Here is a 27,172-nt window from a genome sequence, read left to right on the forward strand (position 1 = left end):
TTGGCTTGATTTCCATTTGGTCCAATCAAATGAAGAAATGGAATGTTTCTTAGGGTACAGGTTTGGCATGAACCAAAGGTGACTTTTGATGGAAAGACACTGATTCAAGTTTGCCTTCCCTGTCTTCTATTGCTGGGATGGATTCTGAGGGCCTTAAAGCTGTGGGTGACTGTGGCGGGCAGTAGTGGATATTTAACCTGTCCCCTGAGTGGAACTTCAGCATCAGTGACCAAGGGAGATGTTGCTGTGTGCTCCTGGTGAGCCAGATTGTGAAGGAAAAAGATGTGGGTGATGGATGCGGTGCCCTGAAAACAAGAAAAAGTCAGGGCAGGGATGAGACCTGCAGAGTTCTGAAGAGCAGCTCTCACCTAGGAAATATACAAGTGTCAGGAAAAAAATTAGTAAAAAGTAAAGAGGTTGTGCAGCATTAGCAAGTGATTTCTTAATCATGTTTATTTTCCTCATCCATTTTCATCTTAAATTCTCTCTTATGTTTGCATCATTCCCTCCTATGGGAAATAGCCTTATTATAATTATTATTAGAGAGGAGAGCCACAGTCATTATTTAAATGCCAGGAGAACAGTAGCCCACTGAAGCTAGCAGCAGCTTCAGAGAGAGTTTAGTCCAGCTTATATGGAGCAGAAGGAGGCCTGAGGTCCCAGAGGACAGTCATGTCTCTGGTTCCTCTGAGTTATCTGGATTTCAGTCCTGATGCTGTTCCTTCTAGGGCCACCGTGTCCTTCTAGCCAAAAAATCAAATGCGTAGTATTTCACCCTGCTCTTCTGGGCTTCCCTGATTCTATTCATCTCCTCATCTCCTCCCCCAGCTTCACAGACTAAAGGACAGCACCTGAAACCCAACATAAACATCCTGCTACTCCAAACCACCTCCTGATTTTTCCGCCTGTTATAGAGCACCACCGTCCTCTACATCACCCAGTCTGGGAACTGAAGGCACCTTTCTATTCCTCCTCTTCCTTCATCACTAGCTGCCATCGTTTTCATCAACAGGCAGGTTTTATCTGTTTTCTCTCAATACCTCTTAAATCTATTATGTTTTTCATTCCCACTGCCACTTACCAAGTAAGACCTTTATTTGGGAGTTTCTGGAGATAGGAACAGATATAGACTGTGATCACTGAAAAAATGCAAAGCAAATACATGAAGTCAACACCCTTGATATTATCACTGTCTGATGAACAAGCAAAATCAGGTTTTTGGAAGAATCTGGATGATTGCTGTGGCATCATTATGTGACATAGATCATTTGTTTGCTTTTCTCAGTTTTGGTTTCTTCACCTGTGAAATGTGATTAATGATTTCAGCAAGAATCTAGTCACTAGATCATTTCCAAGTATTCTCTCAATGCTAGAATTCTCTGATTGCCATTGATATTCTTGGTTTTAGCAAGAAACATTTCATCTAATTTTTTATGGTTACCTTCTGATACTTAACCAGCCAATTTGTTGATATGAAAATTCAATTTGTTGTTAGGAAAAGCAAACTGGCAAAGAGGGAAAGAGTGAAATACACTCTTGACTTCAGTTTGAGGTTGAAGCTCAACTGCATACATGAAGCCTTAGAGTTGGAGGAGTTTTAGAGGTTACCCATTCTCACCTCCCATCGAGTACCAGAATCTCCCATATCATTGCCTTTTGAATATTGAAAAATGTGTCCAGCCTTATTAAAGTAACATCACACCACGCAGAAACTCAAGATTTCTTGGTACTATTGGAATTTTGAGGTGGATCATTCGTTGTTGTGAGGACCGTGCTCTGCATCATAGAATGTTCAGCAGCATCTCTGGCATTTATTAGATGCCAGTAGCAACCCCTACTTGTGACAACCAGAAATGTCTCTAGGCATTGCTAAATGTCCTGTGAGGATGGGTGGGAAAGTACCCCTCCTCCCACCAGTTCAGCGGAAAACCACTGCTGTAATTCAAGCACGAGTCTTGTAACCTTGTACAGAAACATCTTACAACAAAGTTTTTAAATAAATAGATGAATTGCTGTGTTGCTAGCTGTCTTCCCACTCCCTTCCAACTTTATCACCCTCACACATTTACCTTTATCCCTCCCAATTTTCACTGCCTTGTTGCTATGCCTGGAAATGCTCAACATGCTGCTGAAGGCTGAGGAGCATTTGGGAGACAATATAATAATAATCTTAATAGCTCACATTAATCTAGATCTTGATATGTGCCAGACACTGTTCTAAATGCTTAATGAAAATGATCTTATTTAATCTTCATTAAGAATCCTATGAAAGAGATACTTCTGTTACTCTCATTTTAGCAATGAGGTAACTCAAACAGAGAGGTAAAATAATGTACCTAAGTTCTCTCAGCTATGGAGTAGTGAAGCTGGGGTGGGATCATGTGTTGTCTGATTCCAGAGTCCATGCTCTGAACCTCCATACTATAATGCCTTGCATGAATGGGATCTTGGTGTTACAGGGTAGAAAAGAGCTTAGATATCCCCAAGCCCGGTTGTAGATCCAAGTCTGCCTTTAGAAAACAGGAGAGACTATGAGTTTGTGAGTTGTGTTCAGCTGAAATGTGATTTCTCTCATTTTTATTTCTTCTCACCCTGTCTGTTATTCAGAAATAGCTCAAAGGCATATGTAGAGTGAGAGGGGTGGTGGCAGGGTTGGGTAATAGAAAAGTGGGAAGGTGCAGGGGAAAGGAAGGATGGAGAAAGGAACAATGCATGATACCTTTGTTTCTCCATTAACATCTCCTTACCATCAATCTAAACTTTAGATATTTCTTCTCTTGTCGAAATTAAAGTTGCCGTATTTTAAATCAACTCCCTCGTTACACTTCTTGGTTTGCCCTTTGATTCTTTCATTCTGCATGCTGTTGACTTTTTATACTATTAAGGCAGCAGAAAGTGGTACACATTTGAACAATGGGAAATACAATGTAAATGGCTATCAAATAGACTTATTCATAGGGCTAGCCTTAAATATAGTCAGAGTAAGAATGACTGCCAATTACCAATTACTAATATGCTTGCAAATCTAAGGCATGTCTAAGAAGGTTGACTATTTTTTTAAGACCCTATATCAACAAATTCACCAGTTTGGTAACTGCCAGTGAATAAATGATAAAACACTGGCTTTACCAGCCTCATGATTGGGTTAAGATAGTAGTTCTCAAACTTTCATGAGCAACAGAATAATTGAATTATTTGTAACACAAAGGATAAATGCCTGAGGGGATGAATACCCCATTTTACATGATCATGAAGTGATTATTATACATTGCATACCTATATCAAAACATCTCATGTACCCTACGTACCCACAAAAATTATATATTAAAAAATATTTTAAAAACATGGGTTGCTGGTAGGTTGAGGTCCGAGGTTTTAAATTTCTAATAGGATCGCAGATGATAATGTTGCTGCTGGTTGAGACCACTATTTGAAAGCCATTGGGTTAAGACCTAAGGAATGAAAATGAAACTCAAAATCCAGCCACCTGTATTTTTAGAATGAAAATATGTCTGATTTTAATATAACTAAACACTTGGATTAATGAGAATCAATGAGTGGAACAAGACTGAAAGGTCAATAATTACTAGGGATGAATTGACATTTCTTGCTAAGCATCTAAACTTTGCCTCTTGTTTCAAGTTTCAGAAAAACCTTTGTGTTTTCTCAGCAATTGTACTTCTAGGTTGGATTAATTCTGGTCTTAGATCTTGTCATATTCCTTGTCTCCACCTACCCCCACTGCTACCTTAATTTGGATGATAAAATTCCTCATTACTCACAGAGTAATCCAAATCAAAAGTCCTTTAATATCTTGTATACTGCTAGATAAATTCTGAAGAGACTCTTTAAGTTAAGAAAGCTATATTATCTGTCCATCCAGTTTGTATTTCTTCCCTTTCAAATCCACATTAGCACTATGGAGAAATCCAACAGAAATTTAAGTCTGCACATTTATGTATAACTAATTAAATTTTTGAATCTCAATCAGAAAGTTTCTTTTAAAACCAAATTTCAAACTCAATCAACTCCTTCCTTCTTCTTGAATATCAGCATCTATTTTTTTTTTTATGATTACGCATTCCTCATCCAAGCAAGGTGTCTCTAAGTACTTGCTCAGAAAGATCTGTTCTAAAACTCAGATTTGACATAATGTTTATTGAATATTTTATAGGCTGTGGAGTTTCATACATCTAGTCTTCCTTGATTTTTCTATCAATTACTGAGAGAAGTATTGTTTCTCTCATTTACAGATAAGAAAACTAAGGCCTAGACACGTTAAGAAAACTGTCGTATTAGTTAGAAGGCTAGATGTATTAGTAAATATATTTATTGGTTATGCATAATAGAAGCCAACACTGGTTATTTAAACAAAAAAAGTTGGAATGTATTGAAAAGATGATAGTGCTTTTCCTTAGGAGTTAAGGAACTGAACTCCAGGAAGGATGGGAAACCAGCCAACTCTGGAAAACACCGCTCCCAGAGTTCATGACCCTTTCCCCATTGCTCTGCCATTTGTGTGACACATTCCCAGGAATCTGTTCTCTTAGTTCAGATTCTCAGGAAAGAGATGTGATTGGCTCAATTGCTTATGGCCAAGAAGCCGTAGCAGAAGCATAGTTGCCATAGGCTCATCCTTGTGGTCATGGTCGATTTTTCCAATCACAAGCGGTCTTGTGGCTGCCCGAATAAATGTCCTCTCCTATCCCACAACTAGTATGGCAAAGACAGGATTTAAATTCAGGTTTGACTTCAAGGCCAGTACAGCTAGTGCTCGACTTATGACCACGATTGGTTCCAACAAACCGGTCGTAACACGATTTGGTCCTAAGTTGAGTAGGCTGTATGCACACGGAGATGGTAGTGCTGCCGGAAGCTGGTCCGCACTGTCATACGCCCAGCTGGGCAACGTTTGCGCTGCCAGACGCGGAGCAGTCGTGGCTAGTGATTGTGGTTGTAAATTCGAATGGTCGTAAGTTGCATAGGTCGTAAGTCGATCAATACCTGTATTTTTCTTCTCCAAAAGGGATGTTGGATGGAGAATCACATACTGTGGCTTGTAATAAAGACAATCTGCCTTTCTTTTCGAGGTTCCTCCACATTAGGCGACCCCGACACAACATCCTGATCCTTCCATTAGTGTGTCTGTCTTGAACTCTGATGCTACAGTGGGCACATCCTGGCACCTCTCTGTCCACCTGGTTTCTGTGTCATGTGGCCTGGCTTCTCATTCTGCTCATGTTTGTTACATCTGTTCACCTAGCATGACCTAATTCACAGATTGTACCCCGTCTTCTACCTGTACAGTAGATCATCATTGCTGATGCCAAGCACTTACCATGAGCATTGCTGAGAGCTCTGTCTCTCATTTAACTTTTCTAAAAACTCTGTTGTTGCCCTTTTGGGGGCTTATTTTCCAATATTTTATTATGAAAATACATACGTAAGGGGAAAGTTGAAATAACTATATAGTGAGCACTCATATAGTCACCAAAAAGATTCTATAATTATCATTTTACCATAGTTGCTTTGTCATATTTCTATCTATTCACCAATCCATTTTTTGGATGATTGCAAAGTTGTTGTTTCTTGTTCTTATTTTTATGCTGAGGAAACAAACCAAGACAGGTGACATGACCTGCCCAAGGTCACTCAGGAGGAAGTGATTTGGCTGGGACTTAACACTGGCAGTCTGACTTCCCAAACCACCTTCTCTTTTTTGTTGGTTTTGTTTTTGAGACAAAGTCTTACTCTGACACTCAGGCTGGAGTGCAATGGCACAATCTCAGCTCACTGCAACTGTCACCTCCTGGGTTCAAGCGACTCTCCTGCTTCAGCCTCCCGAGTAGCTGGGACTACAGGCATGCACCGACACACCCGGCTAATTTTTGTTCTTTTAGTAGAGAAGTGTGTTTTGCCATGTTGGCCAGGCTGATCTCAAACTCCTGACCTCAGGTGATCCGCCTGCCTCAGCCTCCCAAAGTGCTGAGATTACAGGTGTGAGTCACTGCTCCTGGCCCAAACCACCTTCTTAACCACCAAGCAGTTTTGTCTTCTCTGGAAAGGGAGAAGGAAAGACTCACTGAAGTTGAGGTAGTAGGAGAGCAATGTTTAGTGCCCAAGTCATTTGATTCTCAAGCTCCCATAATTTCTATTACATTGAGCCACAAAAAATAGTCCGCCTTCCAAGTAGTAGTGTCTCTTTGCTCCCCCAAAGATCAACAGTTTTGGTATTTTACGATCTACCTCAGATCTCTGAAAAATTTGATTTTTGACACAGATGATTTCATAAAATGAATGAACTCTTTTTTCCTTCTCAATATTTAAAAATAATTTATGAAAATGACAGACTGAGAAATTACCATTTTGGATAACTTTTTGCAATGTTCGAAGGACTTTCACATATGTTATCTTATTTGAGCTTCACGAGTAGCAGCGGGTCTATACGACAGGTAGGCTGTATGTCTTAACCACAGTGAACAGCTATAAGCCTAGGGCAAAGCGAGGAGCTCAAAGTCACATGATGCCAAGAGCAAAGTTGGGCCTTAGTTCAAAACTTATTCTCTTTCAAGTGCTTATAGACATTCTGGAAGCTTTGAGAGGCTAAATAAATACTCATTAGTAAATTAAGCTTGGCAAGCTGAGATGGGGACCGCTGAGATCTGGATATTTTGTGGGATAAAAGATCTGGGCTCTGGAGTCACTGCCTGGAATGGCTTTGGGCAGCTCCTCTTTCCTATGCCTCAGTTTCTTCATCTGTGAAATGAGAATAATTGCAGAACCTCCTCATAGTGCGATGTGAAGGTGAATGAGGTAATGAATGGGAAGGGTTAGGTTCTTGGGCTGTTATAAAAATGCGCCATTGCTCTTCTTCCGCTTCCTCCCCGGGAGCCCTTTCTTCTGTGTTAAATGGGCCCCTCTAAAATCTATGGGTATAGTTTTATTTTTTCTCCAGGGGTTGGTTTAGAAACACTTGGGAGGAGATTGTAGACAGCAACCTTTCGGGAGGTGACATTTTATTAGTCTAGGAAACATGCAGATTTTGCTCAGGAATTTTCATCTAAGAGGCTGTAAATAGCCTATGTCTTTTGAGATTGCACTGGCATGTTTAATTAGATATGATCATCAGCACATGATATCTGAAATAGAGAATTCTGTATAAGTGGTTTCCTAATTCATGAGGTTCAGAAGAAATAGCACAGAGTGAGGACAGCAGAGGTAAACATGCCTGCAGAAACCTCCCTCTTGGCACGCATGTCAAATACTATAATCCTAGTCTCTCAGCCAATGAGGCATTTAAACAGATACAGAAAAATCATTAAAGAGGATTTCAGAAGGGTGTGTTCACCTGGACAGATTGCACTCTATCCTGGCAGTGCAGGGTTTCTACCTGAACCGCTCTCCAGGAATCATCTTCATTGGAATCACTGGAGCATTTGTTAAAAGAAAGATTCCTGAACCTACTGATTACAAAATGCTTTGAGTATGGTGATGTCCGAACCTACAGTTTTCCATGAGATTTTTAGATATACTCATGTTTGAGAACGACTTCTATCAACAGCATAATTCTGTAAGATTCAAAATGCTAACTGTAAAGAGTTAATTTAGATCAAATGTAAATTTTGGTATGACCTGCTCACAATTCCAGGCCTCTGAAATCAATAATGACAAGAACCCTTGGACATTTTCAAGCTCAGCCATTAAGAGGCTTATCTTAAGGAGAAGAGGAATAATTTCTGTAACCATATCCCAAAGTAGGCGAGATGCGCCCCTAGGTGCACAGCTGCCTTTTTGAAGAAGCAGAGTAGGAAACATGTACCCTCCAATGATTGGGACACAGAAAAGCTGGAGTTCACCTTATTACAACAGCTGGCTAATATCATACTGTGGACTCACTGAGCACCTGCTTTATAAGTGTTCATTTTCTATTTTTAATTTTTGCATCAACCTTGTGAGGTTGTTGGTACGTTTACCCCCATTATACAGATGAGGCTGTTGAGGCTAAGAAAAGTCAAGTATTTTGCCCAAGATCATATTGCTAATTAATAGAAGTAGGACAGATTCCAGGGTTGTGCTTTGAATCAGGGGTTGTTAAACTATCTGGCCCACTGTCTGTTTTTGTATGGCTTGCAAGCTAAAAAGAAGATATTTACATTTTTAAATTATTTGAAAAAAAATCAAAAGGAGAATAATATTTTGTGACAAGTGTAAATTATATAAAATTCAAATTTCTATGTCCATATATTTAGTTTTATTGGAACACAGCCGTGTCCATCATTTACATATTGTTTATGGCTGTTTTCATGTGACATAGCAGAGCTGAGTAGCTGTGACAGTGACCTTGTGCTCTGGAAAGCCTAAAATATTCTGCAAATAGGCAATTACAGAAAAAAAGTGCCAACACCTGTTTTGAACCATTATGGCAGCGTGTCTCAAACTTCATTCATTTGAGTTCTACTTCGTGATTCTCACCACCTTTTCATACCATATGGAACATTAACTGTGTAACATTTTTCTTTAGATCAATTAATTTTCCTTAAATAAATTTATTTTATAAAGAAACAGAAATGAAAGTGAAAACCAATACCAATTGCAAGAAATAGAAAACACCTGTAAAAGTAGATACAATATACCGAGAACAATGTATTTATGTTAGATTTCAGCAAAATAGCTGGAACGGACAATGCTGGTGTTGCTGCATTTCCCTGCAGATTCCCTCACCCTTTCTGTGTAAGCCATCAGACTTCCAATGATGAACCTGTAACATTTTTGGAGGGCTGGTGTCAGTCTACTGGAATCCCCTTTGCACATGAGCACAATAAATTGGAGGTGCCTGAGAATCCAAGTTCCGCTGTGGATAGCTCTAACCAATAAATGGTGGGTATGGGAGTATCCATACTCCACCTTCCTATCCCCTTGTCTGGGATGATTCTGAGGCACAGTCTTACACCATTTCCCAATGCTTCCCTGTGAGATTAAGTTTCAGTGGCTTAATAATACACATCTTATTGACTGTGTCTCATTCTGTTATTTATATTATTATTCTCCTATCAGTGTACTGGCACCTGCCAAATTAACTATGTGCATTTAGTCCTTATCATAAGATCTGCTTCTTGGGGTACCAACTAAGACAGCAGTGTCTCTAGCAAAAAAAAAAAAATTGTGAGCTTGAGACCTATTCTTCTTTATTAAAAAAGCGAGATTAGAAAATAACAAGAGGGTTTTCGTAAACTAGCACCTATTTGAGTCCTTTTCATCAATGCAAACGACAGTGACTAAAGTAGAAAATGAAAACAGAGCATGTTTTTCACCATATGATCTGATGAGTACTTAATGCTCTAGATACCTACTGCCTAATACCATATTCTTTCTTTCTCCAGTGGGATGTGAACCGCACTTGAAGAATTGCTGTTTTGCCACGGTGGTTCTCAAAGAGTGGTCCCTGAACCACCAGCAGCAGTCATATTCGTGAATTTGTTAAAATGCATATTCTTCATTCTAAATCTACTGTATCAGATACTTGGGAGTAGGGTCCAGCATTTTTGTTTTTACAAACCTCCAGGTAATTCTTATGCATGCCTAAACTCGAGAACCAAAATAGTTCTGTTCTCATGGCATTCCTGGATTTCATCAGAATTCATAATCATCTAAGATTTGTTTCTTTCCCTCAAACGTGACAGACTGCTGGCTTTCTGGCCTCTAAGCCTCCCACTAAGGTGGATCCTGTTGCTTGCCAAGGCACACAGAACAATAATTGGACAGCACTGATGATTGAAATGATCTACCTTGCAGTGAGTCTCAAACTTCTCCTGAGCCTTGCACCCATTTCTCCTCTGGAGCCGCAAAGACAAGGCTAATTCCTCCTCTAATTATCAAGTAGAACTTTCAGATTATGCCATGCCATTTATTCTCAGATACTTGCTGATCATGGACTATATCTCTTTTCTCAGAATTTGTGGTCAAAAGCAGCTGAAATGTTAATCAAGTGATACCAAAATCACATAAACTGAAACTTCTCTTTTTTTTACCCACAAAATTCTCAGATTCACAATTAATTTGTTATGATTTCTTGGGATCTCATCATATTCTTTGGTGAAAAATAATCTCTGCCTTTGAAAAAAAATAAACCTGATTTATAGAAACACTCTAGATATATCCCATTCAGTACTACATGAAATGGAAGTCCATGTTACCTCTTTATTTTCCCTGTACTCTATTTTCTTTTTTTTTAGATGAAGTCTCACTCTGTTTCACAGGCCGGAGTATAGTAGTATGATCTCAGCTCACTGCAACCTCCACCTCCTGGGTTCAAGCGATTCTCCTGCCTCAGCCTCCTGAGTAGCTAGGATAACAGGCGCCTTCCACCATGCCCAGCTAATTTTTAGTAGAGATGGGGTATTTTTAGTAGAGACGGGGTTTCACCATGTTGGTCAGGCTGGTCTCAAACTCCCAACCTTGTGATCCTCCCTCCTCGGCCTCCCAAAGTGCTGGGATTACAGGCGTGAGCCACTGTACCCAGCCCATTTTTTTAAACAAAGGTAGATTGGATACGCCTCTTGAATATCCTTTCATTGGTTAAGGGCTGTTCTATCTATCAGTTTTTTGACACAGGTGCTAAACTTACCAGCTGTGATATGTTTATTTACCCAGCTGAGAAATGTGCATTTACTTTGAAAAAAGTAAAAAACCCTTTGCATTCTAATTGTATATATCAGTATAGGTGTATTTCAATTATAACAGAACTGGCTTCCATATTGGATATTCAGTTATGTAAATGAAATGGCTAGAAACTTTTTATTTAGGATTAAATCTTTCTAAATGACTTAGTTCAAATGGCATTTTTACTGCCAGCACTAAAATGATCCAACATGTGGAACACTGGCTTTTTTTTTCTTAATAGTTTGTACACATTTTCACCTGTACACCACAATTTAGAGCTCTAGATAAACAATATAGTTTTTTGGTGAGGGACTAATTTGTTAGCAGAAATTCTTTTAAAGAGAATGTATCAGCTGATTAAGGTTAAAAAATTGCCAAGACAGCATCCTATAAATTCTGAATGTTTCCCAGAAAACAAAATCCAAGTAAATAGTCAAGGAGATGATTTTTCTTTCTTCCATTTGATGAGAGTATTTTCTCTGTTGCAAGTTTTCAGATGATTCGATAATTTTTTTCATAGTGAAGGTCAAGAGAGTTTGGGGTACTAGGAAATCACAATTATCATGGAATTTATAAGATTGTTTGAGGGTTGCTTGCTTATGTGATCCTGGTGCGATTGTGTGTTTTAGTGCATATGGCAGGTAGTATATTAGAGCAGTGAGGTGAGAAAGCCAACAGCAAGCCTTTGGACAGGTAATTCTTATCCAATGTCTAGTCTTACACATTTCTTTTACTTTTATTCTACCTGATCAGTGGATGGAACCTATTTGAGACATTCTACAAGTTTCCTGTAACTTTAGAGAAGTTCTAATTACTTGACATTTCTCCCTGGGGTTCATCCTTTGCCCCATTCCATTCTGCAATTGGGAAAATTGAGATCATAAATAGTGAACAGACTTGTCTAAGAATAACACAATGAGTTAGTAGCAGGGTCAGGTGGAGGGCCTAGTTCCAGTAACTCCCTCTCCAGTGGACCATAATCAGTTATTCCATTATGTCAGGCTCCCACCCTTGATTTAGCTGTTAACATAAATAATGTTTTACTTACTCCTGACACTTGTCCCAAAGAAGGGTATTGGATATGTCCTTTGATGTAGAAATTTAACCCATGTAGCCACACTCCATTTAAAAACGTGGTCAATCCAAGCATAGTTATGCATGAATATCCATCCATGCAACCAAAACCAGAAAAAAACAAAACAAAGCACAGCAAAGCAAGCTGAGATTATGACATAGCTTCAGGTTGGCAGATGTTGGCACTGTACCAAACTACATCGATATTTCATTCCAATAGGTGGGGACTATTTACAGGTGAACCTTGTGCTCACACTTCTTATAACAGAGATGCAACTACACACCTTCTGTTAACCATTAACAACTGTTCCACAGCAATATTTTGGAGAATTCTGAATCAAAAACAAGGGTAAAGATGGGATGCACTTACCTTTTGGGTTTGCCCTTAAAACTTGTAAAACCAGAAAACCTGGGATTAGATAGAATTGGTATTGAGTGGCTTAAATAAAATAAGCTCTTCCTCCTCCTCCTAATCTTATAAGGAAAACTCAGATTCTGAATATATCCATCAAGAAAAAGAAGCTCACGGGAATCTAATAGAGATTTTGTTGCTGCAATTTTACTTTTATGACGGATAAAATGTTCTGAGTAATTCGTTGGTTTAAGCTTGTCCTTCATGGTCATGAGAGACTACTGAAACATGGATTTTTACCTCACATAGTAAAAGTGTTTGTTTCACTTCTCACCCATCCCTTTTCCAAGCTCTTTTTCCGACGATCTAGGACTATTTCTCTGAAGGGGATTAGTATGGAGGGTGTCATTTCTTGTCCCTGAGCCAGGTGATAGGGTACAGCGTGACTGTCATTAAAAAACACTCACAGACCACATGCATACACACCTGGTATTAATGGATTTGAATTGGCAGAATTTTTAGAAGTGACACAACTTGTACCTGAACATAGGAGATGTTCTGGGTTGATTGTGTTTTTAATTAGTAAGGCAGTGTTTTGTGAAGAAGCCAGAAATATAAGCATGCAAGGTAAAAGCACTGGTTCCTTCCACATCCCCCTCACCCTATGCAATCTTCCCAGCAAGAGATGTTCCTATAATCATGGCTCTGATTAGTTCTCCCTAGTGAGCCCTGCAAAAAATAGTGGAGCATAATCAATTAATCAAATTAGGATAGGTACTAATCATCAACTCCTCCTTTCTCTGTTCCTTTCTCTCTGACAAAATACATGCTATCTCACTGGTTTGTTAAAAGGCAATCATTTTAAATTTGCTCATTGGGTTTCAGTGCACAAAATCTAATAATGTATATGCTATGAACATATAAGATTTTTCTTGTGCTGTAACATTTTCATATGCAGTTTTAATGATATGAACTTTAGGTTTTAATGGCTTTTAAAGCTGAAACTATCCATCTTTTATTCCTTTTAGTCTGCAAAACAATACAATATTGATTCTATTGTATATTACTCAGGATTCATTTGCTTGCTGACTGGAACACAACTCAAACTGGCTTAAGGAGGAAAAAAGAATTTGTTGGCTCTAGTATTTAGGACATTCAAGTGTAAAATTATCTTAAGACACTGCTGGATCTTAAGCCTCAAATTATATAGGCAGGACAGTGGCATTCCCTGTGTTGTACCTCTGCTTTCCTTTGGGTTAGTTTTCTTCTCAGACAAGCTCCTCCCATAGGGTGAAAATGATGGCCACCATCAGCTTCAAACTCTCTGACAACACCAGGGGAAAGAAAGATTCTTTCTAGCAAAAATTCTAGGCTTGGCTTTCCCCGGTCCAGCCAGTAACCTAAGGGATTCTTGTTGCCAGGAATGGACCATCCTGATTGACCAGTCCTGCTTATGTGATCATCACTGGAGCTAGGGATTGAAGTGGGGAACAGGTGTTTCCAGTAAGGAAAAGCAAGACACTATTCTCAAGGAAAGATGAAATAGATGGATGGATAGCAGAAAATTATAGTAAATGTTCATTTTCATCAGAATACTCTCTTGTTTCAGTGAAAGGAAGTATAATAAGATGATAAAAATGAGGTAAGCTAAAACTGGAGTTTTGGAATTCACAGCCCTGAATTCTATCCCCAGATTAGTCAAGTGCTAGCTGTGTATGACTTTGGCAAGTCAATTAACCTCTCTGATCCTCATTCTCTTCATCTATAGGATGGAGGTTGGACTCAGAGGTTGGAGGAAGAGAAAAAGGGCAATGTCTGGCACTTATTAACACTTAGTAAAGGGTAACTAATTAAGATATAATGCTTTTGCTATTCTTTAAATTACAACATTATATTCTGGGATGGTCCATATATTACCTCCCAGTGTGAAAATAAAAAACTCCTAAGTCTCAGTTTCCTCATTCACTAAAATAATGAACTACTTACTTGACTCAATAAATATCTATGATGAGGATACAATATATTGGGCATTTTTCTAGGGCACTGAGGATGTCACAATAATCAAGACAGTGTCCTATGCCCTTTTGAAATGTATGTTCTAGTAAGCAAGACAGATAACAAATAAAAAAGCAATTGACTATATGTATATATAATATATATACTGGGAAGAAAAAATAGAACAGAGAAAGAGGATAGACATTTTTAGAAAATGGGGTGTGAAATTGTAGTTAGGTGTTGAGAGAAGACCTGTCTGAGGAAGTGATATTTGAGCGGCACCCCTAAGGAAGTGAGGGAGTAATCTACATGGTCACATTCCAAGGAAAAGAGGCAAAGTGAAAAGGCCCTGAGGTGGGAGTCAACAGTGATGGCCCCAAAAAGTAGCAAAACCAGTGAAATGGTGGGCAGGGAAGGGGAGGGGCATGGCTACAGTTGAGTTTGGAGAACAGCTGGGGCCAGATCATGAAAGCTCTGGTTAGCAATGATAAGGAATTTGGATTCTATTCTAAGTGTGATAGGAAGCCACGAGAATTTTATGCAAGCAAGAAATGACCTGACTTACATTTTAAAAATATCATTCTGGTAGGAGACAAATTGGGGGTGAGGGTGAGTATTTCAGAGAAAGAAATTGGTGGCTTGGACCCAGGTGCTGGGTCCAGAGGTGATGAGAAGGGTCAGGTGGAGGAATAATTTTCGTTCTTTCTTTTCCTTTTTTGTTTTCTTTCTTTTTGCTTGAGACAGGATCTCACTTTGTCACCCAGGCTGGAGTGCAGTAGCATAATCATCGCTCACAGCAGCCTTGACCTCCTGGGCTCGGGAGATCCTCCTACCTCACACGCCCGCCCCCCAGGTGTCTGAGACTACAGGCCTATGTCACCAGACCCAGCTAATTTTTTGTAGAGATGGGGTTTTGCCGTGTTTCCCAGGCTGGTCTCAAACTCCTGGGCTCAAGCAATCCACTCGCCTGGGCCTCCCAAACTGTTGGGATTATAGCGTGAGCCACTTTCCCCAGCCAGGAATCATTTTCAAAATAGAAAGAATAAGTTTGCTGATGTTTTGGTCCTAGGGTATGGGAAGAAGTTTTTTTTGTCTGAATCACTGGGTAAATGGTGGGCTATTTACCGAGATGGAGAACACTGGGGGAGAGCAGGTTTTTGTGCTGGAAATGAGAAAGGAAGAGTTTAGTTTGAAATGCTTCTTAATCATCCATCTTGAGATGCTGGATGGGCACTGACTATGTCTAGGAAAGACTCAATGTAGGGATAAAATTTTGGGAGTCTACAGTGAATAGTATTGCAATTGTACTGTATTTTCAGCCACCAGATGGATGTGATCATCTCAGAAAAAAATTTAGATAGACGAGGAAAGAGGATTTAGCCCCATCACTTCAATAGTTAGGGCTTTGAACTTGTATATTTCCAACAAAATATTATTCTAGATTCAAAATGTAAAACAGATAGATGTGGACAGAGCTTCTTTACTTCACATTAGGAAATGGGGCTCGGAGTCCTGCAGGTGGAGCCTTCCCCATGCCTGCCCCAGGCCCAGAAATGCCCATGAGAGCTCATATTGTCAGAGGCTCTGAGAAACAAACATTGAAAAACACAGAGAGTTGAGGTCTTTCCAGATCTAGTGATTGGTCATTCTCTCCCTGGCTGCCAGCCACATCTGTTTAACTCACCCTGGCCAAGGTATCTAGGGGCCCAGGCTGAGTTTCATGGTTCTGTTATATAGATAAACAGATTTCCTGTTTCTTCTTGATAAGATTCAATTAGAAAACTAGCAGAAAGAACTAAAGAATATCAGAGCTAGGAGTGAACTCAGAGATTATTTTTTTCCAATCTCTTCTCTTTACTGAGAAGTGAATGATGATGCTCAAAAGGAAAAGGACTTCCTTCTGGTGACCCTGGAAGAAATAGTCTGGCCCTGCCCCTACATTCATCGATTCATCATGCTGTGGAACAGATGTGATGAAGACAAAGAAATTATTTGCAAAAATGGAACTGAATATTTAGTTAAGAAGGTTGATTTTGTGGAGATCAGTGACTGCCCATCTGTTATGAACTACAAGGTCATCTGAGAATCTGTGACGGAGGAACTTTGGTAATTTGAAAGTTAACTCTCCTCAATTGGGAATTCTTAGCCTGGAGTTCCTGGATAGGCCTGGAGTTACTGGATTCCTGAGTTCAAGGAAGCATGGACTCTCTCGAAAGTGTGCATATGTGTGTATGCATATCTGTTTTTTTGGGGGGGCACACCGTTCTCAAGAGTTTACTAGATTCTCAAAGAAATCTGTGATTTCCTACCTTCAAAATGGTTTAAACATTTATTACTTTTTTTTAATCCTCATAGGAAACAAAATGATTGACCAGTTTAGGCAAAGTACTGTTTTAATCATAATGAATGTACCTACCTATTTTCACTAGTTACTGTCCTAATGTAGATTATAAAAAAGCCATGTTTCTGGGAAAAAACAAAAAGTACAATAAGTCGAGCAAAAAGAAACATCCCCATGTTTTAATCAACAAGCAATCAGTAGGATGTAAGTAAACCTTTTGTGACACCTGGCTATACCATACCTCAATATGCCAAAAGCTTTTTGCTATAGTATTATTTATTAAATATTTCTACAAAACAAGTCATAAGAAGCAATAATTATTTGACCTTTTTTTTTTTTTTCCCCTTTATTTTATTGCATTTTAGGTTTTGGGTACATGTGAAGAACATGCAAAATTGTTGTATAGGAACACACATGGCAGTGTGATTTGCTGCCTTCCTCCCCATCACCTACATCTGGCATTTCTCCCCTTGCTATCTCTCCCCAGCTTCCCACCCCCCACCCTCCCTCCCCTATTTCCCCCCAACTGACCCCAGTGTGTAGTGCTCCCCTCCCTGTGTCCATGTGTTCTCATTGTTCAACACCCGCCTATGAGTGAGAACATGCGGTGTTTGATCTTCTGCTCTCCTGTCAGTTTGCTGAGAATGATGGTTTCCAGGTTCATCCATGTCCCTACAAAGGACCCTAACTCATCGTTTTTGATGGCTGCATAATATTCCATGGTGTATATGTGCCACATTTTCCCTATCCAGTCTATCGTCGATGGACATTTGGGTTGGTTCCAGGTCTTTGCTATAGTAAACAGTGCTGCAATGAACATTCGTGTGCACGTGTCCTTATAGTAGAATGATTTGTAATCCTTTGGATATATACCCAGCAATGGGATTGCTGGGTCAAATGGAATTTCTATTTCTATGTCCTTGAGGAATCTCCACACTGTCTTCCACAATGGTTGAACTAATTTACACTCCCACCAACAGTGTAAAAGTGTTCCTATTTCTCCACATCCTCTCCAGCATCTGTTGTCTCCAGATTTTTTAATGATCGCCATTCTAACTGGCGTGAGATGGTATCTCAATATAGTATTAGAAGTTCTAGCCAGAGCAATCAGGCAAGAAAAAGAAATGACCTTTTTTTTAAAAAAAAAAAAAGACGCGTTTTTCAATGTTACTTTCATTTTTAACATCTTTTTAATTCCACATTGTAGGACCCTGTGGGCACTGAAATCCAGCTCACTCATGCTTATTTCCTGTAATGGACAAACTTGATGCTAATGTGAGGTATGTTACCTTTCTGTACATATTGTGCTGTAAACTATGAACATTTCTGCTATGACGCCTCTAAAAATCTGTTGTTATAGAGTTATAAAGTTAGTGGATGTGGATTTTCTTTGATGTTTCATATACAATCGTATCTATGGTACTGTGTGATTATTAGTGTTTTATCATTTTTGCTTAAGTGAAAAATGTAATATGGCTGCAAATGTTTCCAGTTTCCTATACTAAAAGTCTGCATTGTGGAGATGCTGTTTGAAAATAGATTATTCATCTCTGTAATAGGAAGAAGATGTGTTTAAATGGGGGTAAAAATAGCTTAAGAATGTCTATCTGTACATCTAAACTTGAGACAAATTCACATTGCTTTTTATAGCAGGTTCTCGTTTGTCCACTTCTTTTCTTAACTAGATGATTATATTATGTGACATAATGGTTGCATGGTATAGTTATACAAAGCTAAATGGTTTTTGTCTCATTTTGATTTGTTTCCTGTAATTTTCTGCAAACCTTGGAGATGAAATAATATTCTGACTCCTAGGGAAGATTTTTTCTTTTTTTTCAAAAAGGCTTGCTTTGTTTGGCAGAATCAAATAGTACAAAGAAAACTGTATTCAATAAGGCTTAAATGTTATGAATTGGCATTTGAGGCTGAGAAATATCCATAGATATCAGTAGCTGGACTACATCCTAAAAAACGCATTGTTGCTGTAATCATAGAAACTGTTTTTCGTTCACTTGAGACCTATAGAAAAGTATATTTCAGGTATAGATCAGGGCCTTGTGCCTCTGTGTTTAATGTATTAGAAAACTATGGCAAAAGGAGCTGTCAAATATCTTGACAGAAACTCTAGTGTAACATGACTTGAGTCGCCAAGATGTACTATCACCCCAACCAGGGGATTCCTTGAGGGTAGAATGTATCTCATGATCCCTGGCAAAATCCCTGGCACATGGTATTTAATAAAGTGATGTTGATCAGTTTGTCATTGCTGTACTATATATATTTCAAATAAAGTTGGTATTTCCCAGAAGTACTGACTTGGTGCAGAGTCTTAGAACTTTAACATACGTTATTTGGGCTGGTGCCAGGTCTTTAATTTTCCTCTAAAAGTTTGTGAAATTATTTGCCCAGAGAAAGCAGAGTGAAATGCAGAGAATCTCAATTTTATTTTTGTTAATTAAAAGACCAGAGTGAGGAATATCATGTTGATACATTATGAAATTGTTTTAAATTTCAGCACTGTATCAAACTGGATCAGTTGGTTAAAATACACTTTTGGGGGAATAATTCAGATATTATGATCCCTAATGTTTCTAGCTTTTAAACATTTGTTTATAGCAGCATTAGATTCTAACGGCAGAACACAATTTGATTAAATGGACATTAGCCATCCTCCTGGGTGCTGTGGAACAATAATGCAGGATACAAGATGATATCACGCCCCAGAATCTTGTCTCTGGATCATCCTCTCTGTCAGTTTTCTAACCAGATCTCTTCAACATATGTTCTTCCTCATCTACTCCCCCTCTCTATCCACAGTATTAATAACAGGCAAATTCCACAGACTTTCCACTTATGTCCTCTCAGTACAGCCTCTGAGTGTCCATAATAAAAGATGCTTGTAGCCTCACATTTACCAACTTAGGGTGTGTGCATTGTTAGGAATACTTAAGACATTTAGATGGTATACCAACAACATTTTTATTTTAAAATTAAATGTTTGAGTTTACCTTCTTATGATGATTAATACTATTTTGATGACCAGTGTTGGGGAACACTACACACTGGGGTCAGTTGGGGGGAAATAGGGGAGGGACAGTGGTGGGTGGGGAGCTGGGGAGAGATAGCATGGGGAGAAATGCCAGATGTAGGTGATAGGGAGGAAGGCCGCAAATCACACTGCCATGTGTGTACCTATGCAACAATTTTGCATGTTCTTGACATGTACCCCAAAACCTAAAATGCAATAAAATAAATAAATGAAAAAAATACTATTTTGACACTTACAATAGTGAAAAATATATCCTTGTATGATGAATTTATTTAAAACGCAAAAGTGGCCAGGCTCAGTGGCTCACGCCTGTAATCCCAGCACTTTGGGAGGCCGAGGCGGGTGGATCACGAGGTCAAGAGATCGAGACCATCCTGGCCAACATGGTGAAACCCCGTCTCTACTAAAAATACAAAAATTAGCTGGGCGTGGTGGCGTGCGCCTGTAGTCCTAGCTACTCGGGAGGCTGAGACAGGAGAATTGCTTGAACCCGGGAGGCGGAGGTTGCAGTGAGCCAAGATTGTGCCACTGCACTCCAGCCTGGTGCCTGGCGACAGAGTGAGACTCTGTCTCAAAAAAAAAAATAATAATAATAATAATAAAAAAACGTAAAAGTATTATCCCTTTTTGTATTGATTAATAGAAGATTGTTTAAAAAAATCACAAGGATATTACGCAAATGACTAAAATCTAGAAACCCATGTCCTAGGTGTAATTAGCTAGAGTAAATTTTATCATTTTAAAAGCATTAGCCAGAAATTCTTCTCTGGTAAGGGATTTCCCCACTTGGAAAAGTATATACATAAGGTGAGAACTGAAAGACCTGGGTTTCTAGCCAGGAGAAGAAACCTTTCACTTGCTCTGAAGATAGAAACAAAACGAATGGAAAAGGGAGGAGTTTGGAGGAGAACCTGGGCTCTGTTTGGAAAGGGGCAAAACTTTAGTTGTAAGGGACTTTCAGAGTACAATCGCGTATCTTTTTGTTTTTTCTTTAGTGTGGTGTGTTTGCTGACCTCTCTGAGGACCCAGTCCTTCATGAAAATTTTTTAGCTTAGCTGTGAATTGGTGTTGAATGTTTCTTTTGTTGAATGTGTGAGTTCAGCATGGGCTAATAGCTGACATTATCCCATTTAATTTTTAAAACAGTCCTACAAGGTACATATCATTATTATCACTATTTTACAATGCGTGGTAACTAAGACACAGAAGATTAACTAACTTGCTCAAGGTCATAAAACTGCACTGCGTTTTCTTATATAATAAATATTTTATTTCGATATGTATGTGCATGTGTGTGTGCGTGTGTGGGTATATGCATACATTGCTGAGATGTCTGACATTCCTGTCTTGATAAACGGTTTGGAAGAGAAGATGCTCATGTGAGAATGAACACTCAAAGGAACAGGATGGCAGGAGACTATAAATGACCTAGGGAGATTTCAGAAATCTGAGAGAAGGCTTTAGACTTCCACAAGCTATAGAATTGAAGGGCTCCAGTCAATTCTCCCCAGATGTCAAGAGACAGAGAAGTACTAGTTGACATTTTCTATTAACTAAAATGTCTTACAGTTAAATGTTTTGTTCAGCCATACTGATCACTTCATTTTTTTGTTTGTTCAACGTCATTAATTGAGTTTTCTAATTCCACTTGGTCCTTGCTACTATGTGCCTGTCAGCATCCTTGGCAAAAAACATCAGAAACTAACTCTGGCTAACATAATCAAAGGTAATTTGGGAGTAGCTATAGTGTACAAGCTCAAAAAATTGCTATGAAAATGCTGGAGGATCAGGATTAGACATAAAAAAGAACTTTGGGAGTTCCAGAAAAGTTACAAAATGGAATAATGGCCAACCACAGGAAGAAGTTGTCAGAAGATTGTCTTTATTTATTTATTATACATTAAGTAAGCACCTACACTTTGTGTCAGAAAGAGGGAGACAATTTCCTTGGCTTAAGGATCTCACAGTGTAGCTAGACGACAATCATTGAAATAGAGTATTTAATATGATGATAAAAGAATTCTAATAGTAAGATACATACAATGAGCTATGTTCTCTGTGAACTATAAGGTAAGACTAAAGAGTAGTCATACTAGATCTTGATTTTAGACATATGAGAAGTATTATACGCATTTTCCTCTTAAGAGTCGCCATGGCAGAGAAAGCAGTCGACATAGGATGGATTGAATCATGATGAAAAGCTGGTAGTGAATCAGACTCCAGTTGGGGAGGCAAGTTCCTGATGAGTCCTGTCTCTTGGTAAATAGTGTCAGTCAACTTGGCAGTCAACAGGCGGCTCTTTCTAGACAATCTGACACCCACCTCGCCTGTTTTATTGGTCTTTTTTTTTCCTCAAGGCTCTGGAGGAGGCAGCAGCATTTTTTTTTTTTTAAGAATTGAAGAAAGAAAAATGGAAACAGTGGCTTTGGCGATTTTGCAGCCGATACTCTGTAGAACATCTTTGGTTTGCATTTGGGGAATGAGCCTTGCTGGTGCCTTACCATGCTTAATATAGCCCTAAAACACTTAACGCCTGGCCAGGCACGGTGACTGACGCCTGTAATCCCAGCACTTTGGGAGGCTGAGGTGGGCGTATCACAAGGTCAAGAGTTTGAGCCCATCCTGGCCAACATGGTGAAACCCTGTCTCTACTAAAAATACAAAAATTAGCTAGGCATGGTGGCAGGCACCTGTAGTCCCAGCTACTCAGAAGGCTGAGGTAGGAGAATTGCTTGAACCCAGGAGGCGGAGGTTGCAGTGAGCCAAGATCGAGCCACTGCACTCCAGCTTGGTGACAGAACGAGACTCCGGCTCAAAAAAAAAAAAAAAAAAGAAACCAAAAACACTTCATGCCTGACTTCAGAGACAGCCATGCTTTTTGATTTTAACTACCAGATTCTCCCACTGATATGTGGTTTTCCTCAGTTAAAGTGTGATCCCTAAATGCAACTCAGGTTTCTGTCTCTTTTTTCTTGCTGTTTATTACAATTTGAAAGTTTCTGCTTTCTAAGAAAAGTTTTCAGTCAATTTTTATTTTAAGTTCCAGAGAGTACAAGTTTCAGGCAGGAGATAAACAGGTGAAGGAAAGTCCATGTGTGTATAAACCTGCACTTCCAAGTTTCTCAAGATAATGACTCCAGACATTGAGCAGAGGAAAAGTTTATTTTATATCTTGGTTCTTTTTAACTGTAGCTTCCTCCCACCCTTGACTCACCTCCCTGCCCATGTGCTGTCTACACTCTTGTTTCACTGCCCCTGCAGTCCCTGGGGCTTCTCCTTCTTTAATAAGAACACCCTCATTTAAAAATCTGCTTCTCCTCTACAAAATAACTGTTGTGCTTTCTTATTGGTGTTTCTTATTAGCAACCAAAAAAGCATCTTACAGAATTGTGAATCATATAAATGGTGGCATTTTCCACCCTTTGCTAAGGTTTCTAGGAAACTGAGAGCCAAATTTATAATCGCCACTAACAGGTGTAGAAGATCTCTAGGTATTTTCAATGGCTCTACATGCCTTTATTATATTTTCCTACCCTTTTGATCTCTTCATATTGTTTCTTTTGATTTTTAAATAATATATTGATCATTTCTGTAAGCCACTTTAAGGATGTAAAGGAAGAAGGGGGAAAGGGAGAAAGAAATCCAAAAAGGAAGCATTTTCCCGGGAAATAATCTTTTTGATTCCTTTGGTAGGCTTGATGCCAGGTACTAGGGAGCCACTAAATATTTTTTAAGTGAAGATCAAACTGGCAAGCTTTTATATACAACACAGAAAATCTAAGTCAATACCGAAAGCTGAACAATTTAAATATAAAATACATAATCTTTATATAAAAGCAGTCACTTGCTATACACATGCGACAACATTAATTAAAAACCATAACAAAAGTGAGTAGTTGGCTTCAAATTAGTTACCCAATTGCCTCAATTCTGTCATGGCACCAAGTCGGTATTCATTACTGTAGATCGAGAAATTACATTTATTGGATTTCAACGTAACTACAAGAATGAATTGAAATTTTCCAATCTTAGCAATTAAAAAAAGATAGAAATTTTTTAAATAGGAAAGTTGATTTTGGGTTTGATTAATACTGGTAAAAGTACATATTACATTTTACTAAAGTCTGAAATGAAATGGTCATTTTAATGCTGAATATTCTAAAGCCTTGAAATAATTCATAGAATTTTAAAAATCAATATGTGTTAGTTGTTTACCCTAAAGAATTATTGGTGTGAAATTGATTTGCAGCTGCAGTTAATTCATGTTTGGAACCTGGCAGTCAGAATTGTGAACTTGTGCAACTTTAAGGCAATTAGATGTTTTGCAGGAAATCTCTCTTCAGGCTCTGAAATTGTGACATTCATTAGCATATAAGGAGAAAGTGAGTGGGCACCATTTAAAGGGGGTTATTTTTATGTTGCTTTAGAAATGCGAATGAGAATAATACTCAAGTTTATTGCTTGACTGACAAAATGGTGATTATTCAGTTAGCACTTTGATTAGATCAGGAGCACAGTGAATATGAGAGGGAACTCATCCTGTGCTGAAAACCCCCGTGCCTTCTGGGGCCAGAGGGGACCTAAAGCTAGAGACATCACAAACTACCAGAAGGAAGAAGACACATTTATATTTTGAAAGCAATGGTCTTTTGCAATGTGTGAAGTTTTCTGGTTGTGGAATTAAGCTAGCAATCTTCTACATGTGATCCTATACATCTTCTAACACAACTTCAACTACCACCACTATGGGATGCTGGAAAATTAGGGTTTATGGAAAATGTATGATATGAGTTCAAGTCTTGACGTTCCCACTTACTGGCTGTTTGACCTTGAAGAATTTATGTAATCGCTCTGAGCCTTCAGTTTTGGCATCTGAAAATAGTATTTTCCTTAAGATTATAGGTGATCTTCAGAAAAAACGAAGTAAAACTCTTAACATAGTATTTTGCACATGGTATGCATAGATAGATAAAATGATAAATGTGTCTTTAGTCATCACAAGTATCATGAGAAGTAGGTATTTATTATCCAAAGACTGATACTTAATTGCTATACTTCATAAGTTTCTTGATTGTTTAAATTTAGTATCCATTTATTTACGGGGCTGACCTTAATAATCAGTAATTAAATTTTTTGAATATTTATCCCTGATTGTGCCCATTCTCTGGTGAGGAAACGAGGGTTCCCAAAGGTGATAGAAAACCTTCAATATTGGAGCTAATAAGTGGCTTAGTTGGAATGAAACCACTGGTCTTCTATACCTTATTTAGCACCATTTTATCTGTACTCTGCAGCTTCCATGGACTTGGGCTCAGTTCTATTTGGGAATTGGAGAATCTGGCTTAAGATCCTGTGTCTCTTTGACTCCAGGTCTTGTGCTGGATTCCATACAGCCAGCTCTCCTTTATATGCAATCAATCCCTTGATTGGTGACCCCTGTTTACAAGATAATACCCCTGGCTTATTTCTTTCTGCTTTTATATCTGTCAATGTCCAGGCAGGAAAATGGAAACTGTTGTATACATTTCAAGCAAAGGGAGATTTAGTGCAGGTCACAGAGCTCCGTGGCAGAGCAGGGAGACAGAGATGTTAACCAGAGGTCAGGAAGCCTCATGATTCTCCTTGCTGTTATGGGTCTGCTGGAGGCACTACCGTTGCCACACTTCTGGAGCCATTTGCTGTTGCTCTCACTGCTTACAGCACCTCCAAATACACAAGAAAAATACCCGTCTTTCTCCCCTCATCTCCCAAATTTCCATCTTGAGTCTCTCATTTGGAAAACATAACCAGAAGCCAGTGGGAAAGAAAGTCTGAAAAATATAGCTTTCAGGCTTCTGGCTCTCACTAATTGATATAAGTGCATAAAAATTGTGGCCAATAACAGATACAGCTTCCCCACCGTATAAGCTTGGGTTCTTCGGGAACTTACTGCTGTGGAGCCTGATTCACCCGGCTTTAGAAACCTGAGGGTGCAGATGTGACTGCATTAATATAAGTATCTGAATCTCAATCTGCTTGACTGCAGGAAGCTCAGTCTTTTGTGCAGTTTACCTTGTCCACCTGTTTTGGAGAATTTGATCATTGCTGAAAGGGGTGCTCCTAAGTGTCCTGACTTTGTTTTGCTTGCCAAGCTGAACCTCTGCAGCTTCCAGCTTTATCAGTTCCACTGAGGCATACTTTGAATTGCAACCTGCTAAATGAGCAGCCTGTAGGCCTCAAAGCTTGCCCCTGGACTTTGGTAAAGCAGAAGCTCCTTGATAATGAAAATCCACCTCATTTCACATGTGAAATGCGAATATGTCTTCCGTGTCATACTTGATCAAAGTGGCTCCCATACTAAAATTGCTTGAGATAGAAGTATTTCAGATATAAGCATTGTAGCATTTCAAATTCTCAGACCTAATCTTCCCTGGAACACACAGAGGGTTAGGTTATGATGAATTTTGGTATCAACAGTTAAATGTTCTCAGAATTATTATTGACCTGCATCGTTCTGTGTCTGTTGCTCAGTCAACCCTGGTGTATCTGGTTTCTTTTCTTATGACACCTTGTTATTCCTCCCTGCAGTTTGCTTCTTTTATTACCAATTTTTATTTAAATGTCACATTTTAATGAGAATTTCTAGATAGTTTCTTAGGACTTGTGCAAATCAGTGGATACAAATAGCTTGGCAGGGGTAGAAGTATTGCCTAATTAAAAAAAGAAAAAAAAATTACAAGATCTTTGTGACTTTCAGCTCAAGCCCAGTCAGAATTTCCTCTGTATCTAATGGATTACAGCATGGTCTAGATGGAAGGGTCACCTGGTTTCCTGTAAGACTGTGTCTTTTTGTCCCACTTTACAAGCACAGGCTGTAATGAGATTCAAGAAATGTGATTGATGTTGTGAATTATTTACAATTTCTTAGAAACTCTTTTCCATAAGCCTTGCCTATAACTTGTAGCTTCTTGCCATCCTACAAAGCACAGTACACAAAAGAAATAAAAAGAATTTCAGAGAGGTTAAGTGATTTTTCCTCTGCTTATATAGCTCATAAGTAATTAACCTGGGATTAAAATCCAAGTCTTTGCTTTCAAAATCACTGCCTTTTTCAAATTATCTCTCAGCTCCCGAAGACAAACTATCACCTAAGGTAAATATAATTTAGATTAAAATGTTACTCAACCATGACTAAATCTGTGAAAATGGATTTGGACAATAAAAGGAAAATATTAAGTCACTGTCGTTTGATGCCTTGAATGTTTGACAGGAATAACTCACTCTGGCTCAAACATCTCTCCAAACATGTAACCTGTGTGATCTCACTGGTAGTGACCCCAACATTACCTATGAGGCAACTGAGGCATAGAAGAATCATTATTTTGCCCAAAGTCACATTTCTAGAAAGAGGCAAAGCTAGTATTTTCACCTAAATTTGTGTGATATCAGAGCCTATCCTTTGAAATTCAATGGTTTGTTTTTCTAAAGATTTCTTTGTGGCAGAAGGTCTATCATTTGACATTTTAGACTTAGGTTCTCAAACTGAAGGCCTAGCAGATAGGTTCAATTGGCCTGTCCAGGGTTTTAAAAATCGATTAAAATCCTTTTAGGGAAGCTGGGCACTCTCCAATTTACCAGAGTCATAACTGTGAGTCTCTATTGTCTGAAAGGTAGCCATCTTGAACTACCGCATTACAACAACGTACAGTTGTTCAGTGTGCAA

At 38.8% G+C, this 27,172-nt stretch overlaps 1 protein-coding gene across 3 annotated transcripts in view; it reads left to right on the forward strand.

The window, feature by feature from the left end:
- Nucleotides 1-27,172, forward strand: part of HTR4 (5-hydroxytryptamine receptor 4) — a 203,611-nt gene that overhangs the window by 1,432 nt on the left and 175,007 nt on the right. For all 3 annotated transcript variants that reach the window (XM_032250286.1, XM_032250285.1, XM_032250284.1), the window contains exon 2: nt 17,629-17,701. In XM_032250286.1, coding sequence (XP_032106177.1) covers nt 17,676-17,701 — 26 coding nt within the window. In that variant the 5' untranslated portion in view covers nt 17,629-17,675. The remainder of the gene's footprint in view (nt 1-17,628; nt 17,702-27,172) is intronic.

The sequence above is a fragment of the Sapajus apella genome, unplaced genomic scaffold (assembly GCF_009761245.1).
Source record: "Sapajus apella isolate SASKATOON/1434 unplaced genomic scaffold, GSC_monkey_1.0 scaffold71, whole genome shotgun sequence".
NCBI lineage: Eukaryota > Metazoa > Chordata > Mammalia > Primates > Cebidae > Sapajus > Sapajus apella.